General features: G+C 40.7%; 2 protein-coding genes across 9 annotated transcripts in view; one reads left to right on the plus strand and one right to left on the minus strand.

Annotated features, from left to right (window-relative positions):
- cacna2d3.L (calcium channel, voltage-dependent, alpha 2/delta subunit 3 L homeolog) overlaps positions 1–21942 on the minus strand; it is a 504571-nt gene that overhangs the window by 81864 nt on the left and 400765 nt on the right. The window lies entirely within an intron of this gene.
- On the plus strand, positions 1556–21593 carry lrtm1.L (leucine-rich repeats and transmembrane domains 1 L homeolog). Its single transcript, XM_018240389.2, has 3 exons — positions 1556–1997; positions 7489–8013; positions 19545–21593. Exons 1-3 carry the CDS (start codon positions 1991–1993, stop codon positions 19994–19996), a joined length of 984 nt encoding a protein of 327 aa, XP_018095878.1. The 5' UTR covers positions 1556–1990; the 3' UTR covers positions 19997–21593.

The following is a 21942-nucleotide window of genomic DNA, read 5'->3' on the forward strand; positions in this document are numbered from 1 at the left end:
CATAAAGAAATACTTTGCATGCTTCTTCCCTCCGACTTCATTAGCACCCCCTATTTGTAAACTGAGTGCAAGTTGAGTATCAATGGTTTGATGGGCCCCCCACATTATGAATTCTCGGGAATATGCAGCATTATGGGTAAAAACATGGAGTCTGTAAGTAATTACTGTAACTGAACAGTCGATCCCTCAAGCGACGAGACTTGGAAGGTTTCTTTGACCAAGGTCAAGAGAGTGAACCCTCCAGCTTTCCTCAAGAGCATGTGGCCTGTCACCAGCTTCACTCTCTCAAATAAATGCTCCAAGTTTCTTCCATGGGTGCTGTCTCCCCAGAGAGTGTCAGCCTGTATCTGGCTTATAAAGGAGACAAACTCCCTGCAGTGAGACCCTCACAGATCGTTTCACTCCTTATCCCACTGGAACAAAGGGAAGAGCAGCCATTGTTATGTGATACAGTACATGTATTTACTTCTAGAACTTCTCATCCATAGTTATAGCAACAGCTGATTTTGCCTTTAAAGGGCCGTGACTCACAGAATGTTTTCACCTTGTGCAACCGCTGCCCTCTGACTGCAAAGAGAAGCCACCCATGCAACACAATGGGACATTAGAGACTATGCTTGCAGCACCCACCACAGGCAGTAGGAAATGACCCACAATTTTTTGATACTGATCATCCGAATATCCGGCTACTGTATTCATATAGAATATCTGGTTTAATAAAAAGTGCTGCACTACAGCAATCAGGCTACATTTCCATTCAGTTTGGAGTTATCTAAAACAAAAGGATTGTTGCATCCATCGAAAAAGCACAGAATCAAATTCTTGCTATTGAGAGACCCTGCAATTCCCTTAATAAAGGCAAATCTTTCCTATGGTCTTAGGCAGCTGAATGACTGAGGATCATGGGATTTATAGCTCTACAGTAGCTGCTTACAACTGGCATAAAGCTGTTTAGACAACTGTTTATCAAGTGCTGGATTACAGATACTAAATAGCCCAAAGTGCCAAGATCAATAGCTTTATATGGTTCTATCTAGTAATACCAATCCCTATTTCTGTAGGGAAATGAGAGAGAGCAGACAGTAACCCTTCCAACACTTTCCTCTTGTCTCTATATATTAGGTACCTATCTAGTGTTACCAATCCCTATTTCTGTAGGGAAATGAGAGAGAGCAGACAGTAACCCTTCCAACACTTTCCTCTTGTCTCTATATATTAGGTACCTATCTAGTGCTACCAATCCCTATTTCTGTAGGGAAATGAGAGAGAGCAGACAGTAACGCTTCCAACATGTTCCTCATGGCTCTGTTCATAAGGGGTTTAGTTGTCACTGGGCTCTACACAAACTGTTTAATTGACACAAGTGCTTTGAAATATCATTTGTCAGACAAGCTTAGACAGATGCAAATGAGCAGCTTAGAATGGGCCCACTCCATATAATAAACATGACTGAGAGGAGTGCAAACAAGTGCATCACGTTCCCCTTGCAATGTCGCGCTCCAGTGCCTCTATTCATGGGCCACAACTCCCAAAATAAAGGCTGGGAGTCATCTGATCCAGCTGGGGCTGATAAGCATGACTAATATTTTAAAAGAATTCAGAAAAGGACACGGGATTAAAAAGGCAGCTTTATTGTGTGACCTGCTTTCCAGGCAGATTAAATAAGAGAAGGGGTTAGTACTAGGGATGGGATTTGCAGGCTACAGCTGTCCAACTTGATCTGAAAGTCACTCTGTGGCCTGTTGAGTGAGCGAAGGAGACACAATTACCCTCTCTCTCATGTGAAGGGGAAGAACCAGGCTGGAACATACAAGAATAAGCAGCTGAGCTTGTGATGGGCCTCTCAGTTTGGGAAACGGAGCAAAAGGAGCAGAGATTCTTCCATGAGGGTGACCTTGACAAGATGGACACATAACCACCTCTAGTCGGAACATTGCAACACTTTCCACCTTACTGGATTCTGGAGAACCTGCTCTCAGGGCAGTCAGCAATGAAAGGTGAGAACAGAAACATCTCTGACCCAATTTGTTAATAAAAATAATGTTCCTGAAATTTAGAAGATGCAAACGGCCTCCTTAGAGGTCCCAGCGAGCAGCACTCACATTCCATAAGAGTGTTCATTTGTACATGTATAACTGTCCAGGGTAGAAATGCTACTTCTCATGTATGTATTATATATATATGTCAAACATGGGGCACTATACAAGGTAAAATAATGGGAACAGCCCCTGTGTATTGGCCGTCTAACTTAGACCTCCTAGAATTATACATTAGATAGCTTCAAGAGGAGGTTGGATGGTGTTTAGCAAGTGAGGGAATACAGGGATATGGGAGATAGCTCATAGTACAAGTTGATCCAGGGACTGGTCCCATTGCCATTTTGGAGTCAGGAAGGAATTTTTCCCCCTCTGAGGCAAATTGGAGAGGCTTCAGATGGGTGTTTTGCCTTCCTCTGGATCAACTGACAGGCAGGTTATATATAGAGTTAAGGTTGGACTTGACTTTCTATGTTACTATGAAGAATGGGAAGAGCTGTGGATCTCTCTGAATAAATTAGAGCCTTTGTTGTTTACTAAGTCGATGGGTGTCCAGTGCCTCCTACATTGTGTGTCAGAGGACATCTCTTTTCTGCCTGTGCCAATGGAAATGGTTATACTCATAACTGACATAAAGTCCAAGGGGCATCTATTTACCCAGAAGCAAATGCTTTGTGCATGAGCATAATGCAACTGACCCTTTGTTCTCTTGCACTTACACCCAGGGCAATAAAGATGTGCCCCTAATGTTAAGGCGGAGTACCAATCCCTTGGCAAACAAATTTCTGCTAAAAATACAAATGAAATATTGTTACATTATTTAATAATTAGATGTATTTTCTTATATATTGGTGAGTTCAGGGGATACAGGGAATAGTTTGTGTGTGTGGCACAAATGTGAAGCTTCTACATAGTTACATAGTTAAATTGGGTTGAAAAAAGACAAAGTCCATCAAGTCCAACCCCTCCAAATGAAAACCCAGCCCCATACACACACCCCTCCCTACTGTCACATAAATTCTATATACCCATATCTATACTAACTATAGAGTTTAGTATCACAATAGCCTTTGATATTATGTCTGTCCAAAAAATCATCCAAGCCCCTCTTATAGTCATTAACTGAATCAGCATCACAACATCACCCGGCAGTGCATTCCCCAACCTCACTGTCCTCACTGTGAAGAACCCTCTAAGTTGCTTCAAATGAAAGTTCTTTTCTTCTAAAACATTTAAATAGGGGATTTACTGCTTTTTTTAAATGATCGCAAAGTATTTGGGCCTTTCCATGACTAAAACGTTCTCTGAGTTCTCTGGGCTTTAGGGTGTTGAGTGTTGGTACTAAAGCTGAGAGTTTAGCGCCACTGTGTCTCTTGTACAACTGCACAACAGCAGAACGGTACATTATTACAAGTATCTTTATATATTAAAAAATTGAGATTTTTGTAAGAGAAGGTCTGGGGAAGGTCCTTTCCTGTTTCAACACAATAATGTCCCCATGCACAGAGTCAGGTCCATACAGAATGAGTTTGCTGAGATGGGAAGAACCTGACTGCACATAGCCCTGTGGGATGAATTGGAATCCCTGACTGTGAGCCTTATCCCTAACATCAGTGCCCAACCTCACTAATGCTCTTGTGGCTGAACGGAAGCACACCCCTCCCCCCAAAAAAAGAAGTAGGGGCCGTTAAAGTAGGGCAAGATGGAGACAGTAGGACAGGATGGAGACAGTAGGACAGGATGGAGACAGTAGGGCAAGATGGAGACAGTAGGGCAAGATGGAGACAGTAGGATAAGATGGAGGCAGTAGGGCAAGATGGAGACAGTAGGACAAGATGGAGACAGTAGGGCAAGATGGAGACAGTAGGGCAAGATGGAGACAGTAGGATAAGATGGAGACAGTAGGGCAAGATGGAGACAGTAGGACAAGATGGAGACAGTAGGATAAGATGGAGACAGTAGGGCAAGATGGAGACAGTAGGACAAGATGGAGACAGTAGGGCAAGATGGAGACAGTAGGATAAGATGGAGACAGTAGGGCAAGATGGAGACAGTAGGGCAAGATGGAGACAGTAGGATAAGATGGAGACAGTAGGGCAAGATGGAGACAGTAGGATAAGATGGAGACAGTAGGATAAGATGGAGACAGTAGGGCAAGATGGAGACAGTAGGACAAGATGGAGACAGTAGGGCAAGATGGAGACAGTAGGGCAAGATGGAGACAGTAGGATAAGATGGAGACAGTAGGGCAAGATGGAGACAGTAGGACAAGATGGAGACAGTAGGGCAAGATGGAGACAGTAGGACAAGATGGAGACAGTAGGGCAAGATGGAGACAGTAGGGCAAGATGGAGACAGTAGGACAAGATGGAGACAGTAGGACAAGATGGAGACAGTAGGGCAAGATGGAGACAGTAGGACAAGATGGAGACAGTAGGGCAAGATGGAGACAGTAGGGCAAGATGGAGACAGTAGGATAAGATGGAGACAGTAGGATAAGATGGAGACAGTAGGGCAAGATGGAGACAGTAGGATAAGATGGAGACAGTAGGGCAAGATGGAGACAGTAGGACAAGATGGAGACAGTAGGGCAAGATGGAGACAGTAGGGCAAGATGGAGACAGTAGGATAAGATGGAGACAGTAGGGCAAGATGGAGACAGTAGGACAAGATGGAGACAGTAGGGCAAGATGGAGACAGCAGGGCAAGATGGAGACAGTAGGACAAGATGGAGACAGTAGGGCGAGAAGGAGACAGTAGGATAAGATGGAGACAGTAGGACAAGATGGAGACAGTAGGACAGGATGGAGACAGCAGGACAAGATGGAGACAGTAGGGCAAGATGGAGACAGTAGGGCAAGATGGAGACAGTAGGGCAAGATGGAGACAGTAGGGCAAGATGGAGACAGTAGGACAAGATGGAGACAGTAGGACAGGATGGAGACAGCAGGACAAGATGGAGACAGTAGGGCAAGATGGAGATAGTAGGGCAAGATGGAGACAGTAGGGCAAGATTGAGATGAAGAAGAACAAATTGATGACAGCAACCTGTGATCTCTCAGCTGTTGCAGTACAATTGCCTTCATGCTCCTGTATCCATAGGTGTGCTGAGATGTGCCATTGTTACTTTTTATAAATAAAGTGTTCAACAAAGTTTATTCTTCTCCAGGCCTTGCTGTAGGGAAAGTCAGCTCTGTCTCTACAAAAGATGTATTGCTTGCATTAAATCTCATTTTCTCTTCAACGTCCTTACAAATACATTAGCTCAAGAGTTGAGGGGGGAGCCAACCAAGGGATTTTTACCTACTGTGAGTTAAAGATCTTATTCACGGTCAGAGACCTTGAGTGGAGGTCACAACTTCATGTATGAAATATCCCATTGTGAGCTTGCGGCCTCATTTATCATTTTAACAATTTCACTTGACAAATGTATTCACAGTAGGTAACGGACAAGTTCAACCACTCAGAAAGCAAAGTTGGCTTTGGGATGAAAGGAGTGGCGGCTCTCAGTAATCAGGAGCGAGCACTTGCAAATTCCTTTGGAACAGAGAGGCTGGGGCTACAGCGCCGCTCACAATTAGAGATCCTCGCAGTGACGTTGCCAAGTTTTTGATAATATTTTAGAACTGAAAATTCCGAACCCCGACAATATTTGGTGCATAACAAGCATACACATAGTTCTTTATTCCCATAATAATCACATTAATAATTCAAAGAGACTTGAATACCTGCCACATCTCAAAAGCATTACAAACGCGGGCATTTAGTGACTGGTGTAAGTAGGGTCGTATGAATCGTGAGTATTATGGGCAATAAAAAGAGCAGTGTTATGTGGTATATAGGGAGGGCTTGGGTAAATACTGCGGCCCTGGGGTAACCGCATTGCTTCGGAGCTGCAGGTGATCAAACACTGACATATGGAACTTATAGAACTTGCTGTTAAGTCATTGCCCTTTTGGAGAAGGAACTCAGTTGATATGAACTATGACCCCCCAGGAATGCACTGACAATGGAGGGATTTAACCAGTATGTGGGGTTGCAAAGGCAAAGTACATATATATATCAAAATAGCCAACTGAAGTTGATATAATGGCACATTACAGTGGGAGGTGCAGGGAGTCTCTGGCAATAGGGATTAGAATACTCTGATGGCAACATAGAGGGGGTCGGCAGGGATCCTCAGCCAATGGGTGGGATTAAAATACTCTAATGGCAGCATAGAGGGGGTAGGCAGGCAACCTCAGGCAATGGGTATGATTAAAGTACTCTGATGGCAGCACACAGGGGGTAGACAGGGTGTTTTAGGCAATGGGTGAGAATAGAGAACTCTTGAGGCAGCACACAGAGGTAGGCAGGGATTCTCAGGCAATGGATGGGACTTGAGTACTCTGATAGAAGCATATAGGGAGTCTGTAAGTCAATCAGTAGGCTGACCTAGAATACCCTGAAAAAGCAGTGGCTTAACTTTGTAGTTCCCCCACCCTCCTATGCAAAGCCGTGGGAAACCCTTTCTGTTTGCAAAATGGCGGGTACTCTAATACTAAATAGGATGCATTTTCCTTTTAAAAACTTTCGAAGCTGATGAATGTCCCTCAGCGCGTTTGGAAACACATAAAACAGCAAGAAACGACTCCCTGAGCTTTTAAACCTGGCCTAATGCTTGTTGAGAAGAAACAGCGGCGACCTTATCTCAATGAACAGCCGCGCTTTAGATAACCATATCCCCCTACTTCCCCCTGCGGCCCATAATCATAGTTTTGAGATACAATATCAAGCTGGAAGTCGACGTGCATTAATATTAATAGTATTCGGAGACTTGGAACGTCGGAGGTTCAGTGACACGGCCTGGATGAGGTATGTGTTACAAGCCCATCAACTCGACGAAAAACCTCTTTATTTGGCTTCTCAATGACTCCCCGTAGAGAAACACTGCTGAAGGATCGGGTGATCTCCGGCGGCTAAACACGGCTATTAGATAACACAACTCTTGTGCTCGTAATCCCAACACAACATCCATAATTAAAATAGTTCTGAGTGCAGGCTTTCTCCCCAGTCGTTATGCCTCGTGGGTTTTTTTAATTTCAGTGGGAACGGTGGGAACGTCTGGCCGACATTGTTGCGTTCTAATGCCATTTGCTTTTGATTGTTCCTTATTGTTGGGAAATTACAAATTACAGAAACTCAAAAAGATCCCTGGGAAGTTGCACTGGGCACACGCCTGACACATTAAAAGTATGCTAATGGACTTCTAACACAATATACAGTAGTATACAGTACATTCATCTTTCAAATGATTTATTTTTTGGCAGTCGGATTTGAAATTCCCAGTTATCTAGAAATGATTAATATCATATGCCTCTTTGACTGTGAAACGTGCGTTGTAGGCCAAAACAGCGTACAATTACACATTTCTATAAATGAATGAATTTAATTTATTTTATATATTATTCAGGTGGACTTCTGTTGGCTTCAAGCGTCATTTTGGCTTTTCACGCGGCATGGGGGTGTCCGGACGTTTGCTCGTGCCAGTCATCTTCTCGGACAGTGGACTGCAGCTATCGAGGGCTTGTCGAGATCCCAGCGCAAGTGCCCCCTCATACCCAGACACTTTATTTACAGGGAAATCAGATTCAAAGCCTCAATCTAACGGCCTTCGCAAACATCTCTGGAATTCAGGTCTTAGACTTGTCCAATAATTCCATTTCAGCGATGTCTCCACGGGTTTTTGTGTCTCTTCACGATCTAAAAAAGCTGGATTTGTCCTATAACAGTCTCAACACTTTGCCGGAATCGTTGGGAGATCAGACATGGAACTTGACATATCTCGCAGTGAAACACAATCAGATACAACGGATCGACAGATCACTATTGGAATCACTTATACATCTGAAGGTTCTTCTTGTCAGATCCAATCCTTGGCAGTGCAACTGCCAGTCAATGGGCCTCAAACTCTGGCTGGAGAACTTTCTATATAAAGGTCAGTGGTTTTAATACTAAAGAGAGTTATTATTCTGTACCACCTTTAATTGAGAGGGGTGACAAAGGTAGGGATGAATCAAGTCCCTCATTCTTGAATTCAGCCAAGTATCTGTTTCATAGAAGATTTGGGTGAATACCAACCAAATGCAATCTGTTGAGTTTACATAATCAAATTTCAGATTTGCATCTGTAAGCAATTGCTGTGTTGCGTTGTCAAGAGCTAAACAATTTATGACATTATGGGGGTTATTTATTAAATAACTTGAAAAATTTGAGGTTTTAGTAGGAAAAAAATTTGAATTATATTATTATACCACGAGGATGGAAAAAGTCTGAATCTGAAGATCCGGCATCTCAGACCTGTCAAGGTTTTATATAAGCCTATGGGAGAGGTCCCTATCCTATTTGAAAGTTTCTGTGGTCTGCGCTGAAATTAGCTTGAAAATCCCACTATATCAGACTTTTCAGGCAAAAATCTGAAAAAATCTGGCTTTTAGGGAAAAGCTAGAAAAAATTTTAGCAATTCTGGAAAAAAACTCCAAAAAAATTGCATGGTTCGGGTTTATTGAGTTTGTCCCCGATGAAATTGTGCTTTTTAAATAATAAATAAGATCCAATTGTGAATTCTAGTCTGGTGGGACTTTTTTTAATTTAAGTACTCCAAAAAAATTGGGATTTTAATAAATAAGGCCCCTCCGAAATCCAAACCCTCTGAATCCACAGATAACGTGTGTATTGGACTCTTGGTTATCTAAAGTCATCGACATGGTCTAGGGATGTGCCAAATTCTAGAACTTTTAGATTCTAGATGACCAAGTAGATGACATCAGATAACCAACATGACACCGTCCTACCTATCTACCTCCCTTGGAGATGCATTTGGAGTTTTCTTCATTGGCAGCCTCAACACTTTGCCAGATTTGTTGGGCAATCAGACCAGAAACTTGACATATCTTGCAGTGAAGCACAATCAGATACAAAGAACCAACCAAGATCACTATTGGAATTACTTATACATCTGAAGGTTCTTCTAGTTAGATCCAATCCTTAGTAGTGTAACTGTCAGTCAATGTGGGACATTCTCTAAGATTCGTTATTGCGCCAGCGTCCACTTCGCCGCGCTTCGCCAGGCGTATTTTCGCCAGCGCTCCGCAAATTCACTCAAATCCGAAGTTCCGCTCAGGGGTAGCGTAAGGTTGGGAAGTTGCGCTAGCGTTGATTCGCCAAGCAAAGCGAAGTTACGCTAGCGATGGTTAATTTGCATACCGCGCCAAAGTCAAGTTACAATGGAAGTATATGTAGCAGCACTACACAAGCCTGGGAAACCTTCAAAACAGCAAATAAAATGTTTATTTTGCCCTACACATGTGCCCACTGTATAGTTAAGTTGCCATGAGTTAGGAAATGTAGGGGGGAAGGAGGGGAGCCCCAAAAAAATGTTCTATTCTATTGCACTTTGCCTGGTCTGAGGTGGCGAAGGAAGTCTGGCATAAAAGGTAGCGTTCAGAATCATTCGCGCGTTAGTGAATTTGCGTAGTTACGTCCATTGCGCAAATTCGCCTGGCGTAAAGGTGCAAAGTAACACTAGCGAATTTACGCCAGTGTACGTTAGTGAATTGGCGAATTAACAAAAAATACGAATTCACGCTAGCGTTAGGCGCTTCAGCGTTTAGTGAATTTGCCCCAATGGGTCTCAGTCTCTATCTGAAGAACTTTTTATATAAAGGTCAGTGGTTTTAATACCTGTAACTCCTTTAATTTAGAGAGGTGAAAAGGGATGAACAAAAAAATCCATCTTTTTTGGATTCAGCCAAGAATTAAATATTTCACAGAAGATTAAGCTGAATATCCTTCTCCAATTACCTTATGCAAAATATTAAAATTTGCAATTTGCATCTGTTAACAATTGTGCTGAGTTGTCCAGTTGCATGCCATTAAATCTTCTGAAATCCAAACCCTCTGAATCAACAGAGAATTTGTTCGTGGACACTTGATTATCTAAAGTCATCTACATGGTCTAGGGATGCACCAAACCCTTGAACTTTTTGCAGGATTTGGATTCAGTCAAATTCCAAACTAAATTCTAGATTAGAGTAGATAACTTCAGATAACCTACCTGTCTAACATATAAGTCCTTTGGAGATGCATTTGGAGTCTCCATCTCATTGGCAGCTCGTCAATAAAGAGCAAAGAGGCAACACATTAGTCAATTACCTTCTCATCTGCAAACTGGTTTCTCCATTGGGATCAGACAATCATGTGCCATTTGGCCCTATGAGACAAATGGAACCTGCTGAGATCTGCTTCCCCAGCCCATGAGCAGAATGAGTTGATCCCAAAGAAGTTGCCAAAGAATAAAGGCTTCTTCCATTAACAGGTGTGAAAATGACCCCCCCCCACCTCATTGAGAAATGGGAGTCACTGGCAGATTAGACACAGCTGATGGTCTGTCAGCACTGTAACCCAACCTCATTGCTTCATGTATGGGCTACAAGGTTCACAAGCAAGAGTTGGCCTGACATGCTCTAGGTGACATTTGTCATAGGGCCCATTGGTTTTACTTAGTTCTGTAATGACAGAAACTCATTTTGTGCAGTGCTCCTCTTTGCCTCATCAGCCATATTGCTTACATCTATTGCCATAACATCACAATATGATTATCAACATGAATATGTTCTTCCTTAGATTTCTGGTGAGTGAGGCTTAGTCGTGCAATTGGAAACTTCAATCCATCTGCAAGTTAAGCTAAACCCTCTGCTGGCTGAGAAAACAATATGCCAGCTGTACCTACTGTATACCCATATGTATAAATACAAATATACAGAGAAGGAATGTTCTGGGCACACAATAAGCTATACCCTCATACTGTACTGTCTAAGGGAATCAATATGGCACTTCCTCCTCCCATATGTATAAATACAAATATACAGAGAAGGAATGTTCTGGGCACACAATAAGCTATACCCTCATACTGTACTGTCTAAGGGAATCAATATGGCACCTCCCTCCTCCCATATGTATATATATACTGTACCTAATGAAGAATATTCTTTTCTTGCACAATAACATCATTATTGTGATCTTGCTACTTTTCTACGGCGTATTCCTATTGGTATGTGCAGAGGTATTTGCCTTTATAAGTGTTTTGTATTCCCCCTGCCTTTGTCCTACTTTCTCTTCCTTAAACTGTGACTCAGCAGGACCAGTTAAAAGTCATAAAGACAATACAAATAGAGGAGCTTTGGGAGCAAAATCTCATAGATAAAGGCATCAGACAGAACTGAAACACTTTGAAAATCCCCGATGTCGCTCTCTAGCTCATTATATTTGGCTACAGACATGTAATACAGGAATGGGATCTGATATCTGGAAACCCATTATCCAGAAAGCTCTGAATTACGGAAAGGCTGTCTCGCATGGACTCCATTTTATCTAAATAATCCAAAACTGATTCCCTTTTTCTGTGTAATAATAAAACAGTAACTTGTACTTGATCCCAACTAAGATCTAATTAATCCTTATTGGAAGCAAAACCAGTCTATTGGGTTTATTTCATGTTTATATGATTTTCTAGTAGACTTAAAGGGATCCTGTCATGGAAAAACATGTTTTTTTCAAAACGCATCAGTTAATAGAGCTGCTCCATCAGAATTCTGCACTGAAATCCATTTCTCAAAAGAGCAAACAGATTTTTTTTATATTCAATTTTGAAATCTGACATATGGGCTAGACATATTGTCAATTTCCCAGCTGCCCCAGGTCATGTGACTTGTGCCTGCATTTTAGGAGAGAAATGCTTTCTGGCAGGCTGCTGTTTTTCCTTCTCAGTGTAACTGAATGTGTCTCAGTGAGACCTGGATTTTACTATTGAGTGTTGTTCTTAGATCTACCAGGCAGCTGTTATCTTGTGTTAGGGAGCTGCTATTTAGTAACCTTCCCATTGTTCTGTTGTTAGGCTGCTGGGGGGAAAAGGGAGGGGGTGATATCACTGCAACTTGCAGTACAGCAGTAAAGAGTGATTGAAGTTTATCAGAGCACAAGTCACATGACTTGGGGCAGCTGGGAAATTGACAATATGTCTAGCCCCATGTCAGATTTCAAAATTGAATATAAAAAATTGTTCTTTTGAGAAATGGATTTCAGTGCAGAATTCTGCTGGAGCAGCACTATTAACTGATTCATTTTGAAAAAAATTTTTTTGCCCATGACAGTATCCCTTTAAAGTATGAAGATCTAAATTACAGAAAGATCCATTATCAGGAAAACTCCAAGTCCCAAGCATTCTGGATAACAGGTCCCATACCTGTGCTTAATTTACATAGTAATGAGATACTGGACCAAAAACTGGATCAAAAGCATCAGACCTAAATGCAGGTTGTTTACGCCTCTATATTCAGGGCGTATCATTTGCAACCCACATCAGCAAAACCAATGTTCTCCATCATGCATATATCTTTAGCACTTGGACCAGGGAAGGGGGCACAGAAGGGGCACATTTATCAATGACAAGGCAGGGTGCAAAAAAAACAACTAAAGGAAGCCACAGTGTTTTTCTCAATTTGCACCATGGAATTGCACCACTAAATAGTTAATTCTCAAGCACTAGTGCCATGTATTTCAGAGATAATTGCCTTCACCAAACTGTCCCATGTGCTTTCAATTCGACTTTAATAAAGGAATGATTTGAGTGCTTGGTCCGTAGCCTACTGGGCCAGAAATGAAACAAAATGCTCCATATCTCCCTGTGTCATTGTGTTTAATGTAACCAGATTTGCCAGAAACCTGTATTTCTATTTCATCAAATATAAAACATGGCTTATTATAACAAGGGCTGTGGTTTTGAGTTAACCATTACTGGTTCATGGGAAGCTACTAGGTCCAAAAGGGATAGGACAAGATCAGCTTCAGTGGGATCATTCTCACCTCTGTAACAGCCTAATTTGCTGAAGTAGCTCCTCACTGACTATGGGACTTGTATACAGCATGACCTCTAGTCAGTGAATGGGCATTCTGGACTGTTGATGGCCCTGTTTTTACCACGACTGTAAACCTAATGGTTAGTAAAGGACATATCTCTCCTGTCAGGCCTATCATGTTATCCTATAAACCTGTCCTATAATCATTGCTCCTACAACACAAAGCACATCACTGCAGTCACCAATGGGGGGCAATGTCTAGTGTGAGTGTTGTTTTTATCTTGAAAATTGACTATTTGGTATAAGAAAACTCTACTATTTGACTTCATCCTTGGAAATAGTCAAGGATTGTCCTTAGTTCTGACAATGGTGCTTAAACTAAGCTTAACTCTTATAAAAAGATCTACGATTATCCTGAAGGCAAGGTAAAGGGGAAAATTCACTAAAGCGCGAAGCACCTAACGCTAGCACAAAATCGCCAGCGTGACGTCATTTCCTTACTTCACTGATTTACTAACGGGCGCTGGCGTAAGTTCGCTAGCGAAGTGGACCTACTCTAGCGCAACTTTGCACTCTTACGCCAGGCAAAGTTGCGCTATGGCGAAGGGACGTAACTTACGTGAATTCACTAACTTGCACATTTTACTGAACGTTACCTCTAGCGCCAGACTTGCGTTCGCCACCTCAGACCAGGCGAAGTGCAATAGAGTAGATAGGGATTGCTTCAAAAAAGTTTAAATTTTTTCTAAGTCCCAAAAAACGCTGGTGTGTTTTCCTTTTTTAAGGGTGATAGGCTGAAAAAGATCGTAATTTTATTTTGGGGGTACCCTCCTTCCCCCCTACATTTCCTAACATATGGCACCTAAACTATACAGTGGGCACATGTAAAGGGCAAAATAACACCTCTATTTTATTTTATGAAGCTTTCCCAGGCTTGTGTAGTGTAATTTGCTGCTACATATACGTCCATTGTACTTTAACTTGATGCTGTATGCAAATTAGGCATCGCTAGCGTAACTTCGCTTTGCTTGACGAATTAATGCTAGCGCAATTTTGCTTCCGTTCGCCTCCCTGAGCGCAAATAAGAATTTTAATGAATTTGTGTAGCGCTGGCTAAACTACGCCTGACGAAGTGCGGAGAAGTTGTTGCTGGCGCAACTTCAGATCTTAGTGAATTTGTCCAAAGTGTTCTTCAACAATCTCAAAACATGTCAAGACTCTCTAGATTTGGACTGAACCAAGTCTTCCTTGATTTGGTCATGTGCATTATTTACTGCCTCATTTAACAAAAGAGTGCAAAAACATGGAAAAACACTTTGTATTTTGCACTTTGGAATTTGTAATTTAGCATCTATTGGTGCAGCTCTTTGAGCTCTCAAGGAGGGGTGTATAGATTTGCGGTGGGCGGCGTGGACATCCTATGTTACGTCCCTAGTTCAGAATGTATTGGGGGACACAGGGTACTAGGGAGCCCTACTAAAGCCCTACTGCCTCCCATTGCTGCATTCTGCCCCTACTTCGGCTTTTCATATGTGACCCCAATAGAGTTGAAACCATCGCAGCCTAATAGACTTTTCCTTTTCTTTGACTTTTCTTTTGACTGCTTTGGACATTACGACCTTGCGGAGATGTTGTCATTTGTCAGAAATCCGCATCTGCACAATGTCCAACTGTTTCCCATCTGCTTCAACTCGCAGTCAGTAATTTGACAAAATTATGGACTTGGGCTGTAAATAAAAGGATCTAATATTACTTGAACATGCCAAGATGGCAGCACGGGGGAGATTCTGACATCTCCGAGGAAGAATGATGTATTTTTTTTAAATCTCACTTGACACATGATATTCTGTTTTCAACTTAATTTTACTTGATTTACAGATTGGAAAGGATTAATAATAATTTCGTAGCAGAACTGCATATTTCATCTGGTTTCTTTATTTCCAATGGTGCTGAATATTCCAACCATAACTCATTTCAAAGCTCCTTGGAGAACCGTCCCTTCATCTGCCCCAAGTCTGTCCCCTGGCTGAGCCAGTTTCTAGTTCAGTTTTTGAAATAAAAAAAAAAAGTTGCCGGATTTGGACCGGATAAGAGAGGACACCCTACACAATTGGACAGGTCTATTCAAACTGGAAATATTTTTAATTTTGTCAGCTTGAATTCTCAAGGTGTATCTAGCAAAAAAAAAAACATCTTAAAAATTTGAAGGAAAAATGTGGCAACTAAAACTTGACGAGCTTCTATAGAGGCCAATGGGGATTTTTTGAAAAGTCACATTTTAAGATCTGGATTGAACAAAGAAATTTTCATTGAGATTTAGATTTTTTTATAAAACTTAATGTGATCAAGTTTTTCACAAATAACAAACTCACACAATTTTCCACTGTATTCTACTGATTATACAACCCTATGGAATCCAATTAATTTTATATGAATGAACCCTATGGGATACAATTAATTGTCTATTTGAACCCTACGAAATCCTGTTAATTGTACATAAACCCTATGGCATACTATTAATTGTCTATATGAACCCTACCGTTTGCTATTAATTGTATATAACCCCTACGAGAACCAATTTATTGTCTATATAAACCCTACAGGACCCAATTGATTGTATATAAACCCTACAGACTTCTTTTAATTGTCTATTTGAACCCTACGGTTTGCTATTAATTGTGTATGAAACCTACGGGATCATATTAATTGTCTATATGAACCCAACGAAATCCTGTTAATTTTATATAAACCCTACAGGACCCTATTAATTGTCTATATGAACCCTACGATTTGCTATTAATTGTATATAAACCCTATGGGATCCTATTAATTGTCTATATGAACCATACAGGACCCAATTGATTGTATATAAACACTACAAACTCCTTTAAATTATCTATATGAACCCTACGTTGTGTTATTAATTGTATATGAAACCTACGGGATTCTATTAATTGTCTATATGAACCCTACAAAATCCTGTTCATTTTTATATAAACCCTACGGGATCCTATTAATTGTCTATATGAACCCTATGGTTTGCTATAAATTGTAAATAAACCCTACAGGATCCAATTGATTGTATAAGAACCCTAAAGAATCCTTTTAATTGTCTATATGAACCCTACGAAATCCTGTTAATTTTATATAAACCCTGCGGGATCCTATTAATTCTCTATATAAACCTATTATCCTATTAATTGTCTATATAATACACAAGAGCCATGAATATCTTGTAAATTATATCCTTATAAATGGTGAGTTCTGATGTCATCAGTTATAAACAAATTCTGATGTCATTTCTGTCACATGACTCACTAAAACTTGTGTATTATAATAAATAAAGTACCCCCAGTTGCAAAATATGAGGATATTAGAAGTTACCTCGGAGTTCCATGACCTGTATAAAAACACTCAGCCTTCAGCCTCGTACTTTTACAGTATATGGTCATGAAACTCCTCGGTAACTTCTAATATCCTTATATTTTACAAGAGGGGGTACTTTATTCACTATATAAACCCTACAGTATCATATTAAAGGGGTTGCTCACCTTTAAATTAACTTTTAGAACACAGAAAGTGATATTCTGAGACAAGATGCATATGGTTTTCATTTTTTATTATTTGTGGTTTTTGAGTTATTTAGCTTTTTATTCAGCAGCTCTCCAGTTTGTAATTTCAGCAGTCTGGTTGCTGGGGTCCAAATTCCCCTAGCAACCATGCATTGATTTGAATAAGAGACTGGAATATGAATAGGAGAGGCCTGAATAGAAAGATGAGGAATAAAAAGCAACAATAACAATACATTTGTAGCCTTACAGAGCATTTGTTTTTTAGATGGGGTCAGTGACTCCCATTTGAAAACTGAAAAGGGTCAGTAGAAAAAGGCAAAAAAGTAAAAAAAAAAAACCTATAAAAATTAAATAATGAAGACCAATTGAAAAGTTGCTTAGAACTGGTCATTCTATAGCTTATTAATTTATTAGTGATCCCCATTTGAAAGCTGGAAAGAGTCAGAAGACGAAGGCAAATAATTCAAAAACTATAAAAAATAAATAATGAAGAGCAAATGAAAAGTTTCTGAGAATTGGCCATTCTATAACCTACTAAAAGTTAACTTAAAGGTGAACTACCCCTGTAATTGCCTATATGAATCCTATGGTATCCTATTTATTGAGTATTGTAGAAATGATCTCTCCGGCGCTCACACATTTCGTATGAAATTTCCCAAAACGATGTACATTCATCTAAAAAACAACCTCGGAATCAAATAGTGTCGAAAACGACTTCAGAAAAGAAGCACACACAGTATTCCGAATTTATGCAGTAAAACGGCTAATTTGCCTGATTTTTACTCTTGCAAGAATGGAGATTTTTGTGGTCCTGCTTATTTATTCAATAGAAAATATTTTGTAAGCATCGCAATCTGCAGCACAAATTCCCCTGAACGAAGCCAATTGCTTAAATATTTCTGGCAGCAGAGTTTTCCCCCCAGTGAATTAGATCTGAAATTAATTGCAAAACCAATTGATGTGAAAGTTATTTCAGTCTAAAATGCAGATAAAATGAGCAGCTGTGTGGGCAATAGGTTTTTACTCTTTCGTTGCCGTGTGCCTTTGATACGTCTTGGCCGACAGCGCATGGAATGCATTTGATCAAACGAGAACCCCAAAACACAAACATTTTACCATGCTGACAATCACCAGCAGCGAGGGGCGAAATTTGCGAAACGGCGAAAAATTCCTGAAACGTGAATTTCAAACGTGAAGTCAATGGGCGTCCAGATAATGTTGACGCGTGCCCAAATTTTTTGTTTTCGATGTTGTTTCACAAATTTATTTGCCGTCTGCGAAACGCAGAAATTCGCCGCAAATTTGCGCCTACCGAATTTATTCGCCCATCACTAATCATCAGCTTGCACCCCAACTTTAGTCAATGTAGTTTTTGTAGTTTAATGTAAATAAAAACCCATTATACAGAAAGCTCATCTCTTATAGACTCCATTGTATCCAAATACAGGTATGGGACCAATTATCCAGAAACCCGTTAACCAAAAAGTGGCGAATTACGAGAAGGCTGTCTCTCATAGACTCCATTTCTATGTAGGGGAGTGGGGTATGGGGTTTTTTTTAATAAGGGGTTGAATTCTCCTTTAAGGTATGAAGATCCAAATTACGTGTAAAAGTCGCTTGTGCTTGATCCCAACTAAGATATAATTAATCCTTATTGGAGGCAAAACCAGCCTATTGGGTTTATTTAATGTTTATATGATTTTCTAATAGACGTAAGGTATGAAGATCCAAATTATGGAAAGATCCATTATCCGGGAAACCCCAGGTCTTAAGCATTCTGGGTAACGGTTCCCATACCTGTATATCTAAAAATAAAAAATAAAAAAAAACAAGAATAAAGAGCAAAAGCTTGAAGAAGATTTTTTTTCTTTACCAAAATGACTGATTCTGACAGAATTTTTGCTTTCAAGGAGTAGCCATTAGGGCTCATTTACAATGAGAAAAAAAGGGTACAATGGTCCAACCCAGGGCCGGCCTTAGGCCAATTGGACCAATTGGGCCCAATAGGGCCCCGCACCTCTGGGGGCCCCGCACCACAGGGCAGCACAGATAATATTTCCCTCAGCACATGATGCTGCCTGGCCTGCCCCCAACTTTGAGAGTCCAGCCCATCCCCAAATCCATAGGTCCAGCCCACCCCCAACTCTGATAAGCCAGCCTATCCCCCAACTCCATAGGTCTAGCCTGCCCCCAACTCTCATAGGCCCAGCTTTCCTCCAACCTTGATAGGCCCTGCCTGCCCCCAATCCAACCAAGCCTGCTCCCAAGCTGAATCGGCCCAACCTGCCCCAAACTAATTGGCCCAGTCCACTCTCCTATTTCCTCCCTCTCTCTCTTACCCTGTGTGCCCCTATTATGTGCCCCTATTTCATCCCTCTCACTCTCTTACCTTGTCTGCCCCTTTCCTTTCTATTTTGTGCCTGTATGCCCTTATTTTCCTAAATACTTGGTGTGTCAGTAGCCAGCAACACTTTGTCTAGGGGCCCCGCCAACATGGTCCCAATTGGGCCCCACATTTGATAGGATCAGCCCTGGTCCAACCCATGCCATGCTGTCTGAATTGCCATTTAGGAGACCTTCGCTCAGTCCTATGAATACAGTGCTGCCCACATTCAACTGGTCGGCACCCAACAACTCAGCATCTCCACTTCAAATTGGATTTTTTATCCTTGAGTAAGGTGGAGATCGCAGCTCCATGCTTGAGCACTATAGGGTGCTCTTTTGCCAGGACATAGTAAATGCCCCCGACTATCTTATAAGCTCTCTGTAGACCCTATAACTGGAGAAGGTGGTACAAGTACAAACTATACCCAAACTTCTTCAGGCTGCACCACAACCCAAACCAAAGATACACGTGATGGTACACAGATCACTCTTGGTTGGCCAAACAAAACCCTACAGTTTTATTATCTGAGAGCAAGAAAAACCACAGGCTTTTGAACCTTTTATGAGATACAGTAGTCTATAGGTGTAAAAAGTAACTATTACGGATATTGACACAAACATTTACTATTAACTATAATTTTCCTTTGTTTGCTCAGGAGGGTTCATTGATGAGGTGATCTGCAACAGTCCAGAGAACAGAAAAGGAAAGGATCTGCTTAAAATACCCTTTGAGATGTATAGAAGTTGCCCTCCTGTGGCATCACCATTTCTCCTGGCTAATATGCATCACCGTAATTCAGACCCCAAAACCAATGGAAAGTATGGAAATCACATAGACAGCACTGATGGTGGAATCCAACCTGAATGTGAGCCCAAATCAAAACCCCGACCGGTCAGCTTACGGCACGCTATAGCTACCGTGGTAATAACCGGAGTCATTTGTGGAATCGTCTGCCTAATGATGTTGGCAGCTGCCATCTATGGTTGTGCCTACGCAGCAGTTATGGCAAAATACCAGCGGCAACTCAAGGAGGTGGAACGTTTGGCCCCAGTAGCTGAAAATGGGAGCCCAGAAGAGAAGGAACCACTTGATAGCTCTTTGGCTTGATCCATTCTTAACTTTGGTTTCTCTCGGATAAAAACCTCATACACATTGTAAGCTGGCGGAGGGAAGTCAAGACAAAACTGATTAACTTGTAACTTTCCACTTTGGGAAACAAGATATTTACAGAAATCTAAAAGAATGAGTATGGTTTTGATTTTGAGCTTGCGATATTGTAAACAAAGCACAGAAGGGCTTAGTTTGCAGATAGGGTCGGTTTTATCATAATTCATTTACACTACACTGGTAATTTTCATGTTCTTGTGGTTTATGCTGGTTAAGTAGTTCAATTTAAAAAAGATCTATTTAGGGACGGAGCAGCTGTTTCAGGCACTATGAGGCACATGATTTATAATTTGTACGAGCGAGAGGCTCCTGGGGATTCCCTCGTAAGGCCTTTTGCTTTGTTTATGCTAATTCTTCAGATGGACAATTATTTCAGATGCCCAAAAGTCATGCAAGGATTCTCGTTTTGTTTTCTACATTAAACTGGAACAGAAAAAAAAAGAAACGCAATGATAAATGAAGCGAGACAATGCGGAGAAACTGCACGGGCGAAGGAATGCTAAACACTGCTGACATTTCTACACTCGATCTCACTAACCTCAATGTGGGATCGTTTAGGAGAAAAGTATATCTTCTATGCAGTCGGCTGAAATATTGTATATGTAATGTATGTTTTGTGTTAATATAAAAGCAAATTAAATTTTGCTCAGCACAAAAGCATTGGAAAAGGCTGTGGAATGATGTTGCCCATAGTACAGGGCCGCCACCAAAAGGATTATATTTACTGTATCCCAGTTGGGTCTTCAAACAAAACCCTTAAATCCCCCTAAATCAGCACATTCCTCTCCAACAACAATTGTGAAAGTTCTTCTAGATTTTTCTCCCATGAGATATGTCCCCTAGCATTTTCTAAATGTGTTGTTTTTGGGTATTTACCAATTTTCATTTGATTCTAAACAAAGAAGTCCAAGGACATTATCCTCACAATCCACAAGGTTCCCATAGACTGGAGAATTCTTGGTAAGGAAGCACTGAATCCAATTTTACTTAAAGTTGCTCAAAACTCCCGATTTTTTCTACAGGAAGCTTGGAGATGGAGTCTTTTCAAATTCAGACTTTTAGCAGCCTCGGGGGATAATAAATCACCAAAAATTCTAGGTTTTTTTTTTTAACAAAAAATTTGGATATTATAGTAAAACAACCTTGAATTTCTCATGTTTTTGGAATTCGGGCTTTAATATATAACCCCCTTAGTGTACAAAAAAACACCAGATGGTCTAAAGTCACATGATTTAAGGGTTCTGATTCAGTTCAGGGGAGGCAAATTCTTCCAAATTCGAATGAATCACAAAGCAAATCCGTAATTCATTGCATTTCTAGAAACTGTAGTAATAAACTGTAGTAATAGAAAGTAATAGAAAGATTTCCATTTCATCAAATGCTGATGGGCCCATTGGTTGAGGTAGATCTTGGCAACCTTGAGGGCTTAAGTTTTGGCTTAAGTCTGAGAATATGCAAGAAAATTTGGTTTAAAAATTTTGATTTGCACGAGTGACACTTTTTTTTATGTCAAGAACAAAAATAAATCTTTGACTTAACCTTTGATAAATTGTTTCTTTAGACTTTCTGTAACAAGTATATTATCTACAGTAACGGCAGACATTCATGAAATTAAGGGTCACATTTATTACCTTTTGGGGTTCAGGTTTGAAAAACAAAAACAATCAATGTCAGACATTCGCATTGTTTGGCATCGATTAACTCAAACCCGACCCTTGACAGGTGATAAATCTGCCCCTAAATCAAAAAAAGTATCAAGAAAGACAGGAGGGGAAAAAAGCCCAGCAGTAAAGACCCAAGAAATGAAATATGTTACAACTCATGTCTAATCACAGTGCAGGGTTATGGCATCCCCATTACTACTAGAATGTTATGATATTACTGCA

This window comes from Xenopus laevis, chromosome 4L (assembly GCF_017654675.1).
Source record: "Xenopus laevis strain J_2021 chromosome 4L, Xenopus_laevis_v10.1, whole genome shotgun sequence".
NCBI classification, from domain to species: domain Eukaryota; kingdom Metazoa; phylum Chordata; class Amphibia; order Anura; family Pipidae; genus Xenopus; species Xenopus laevis.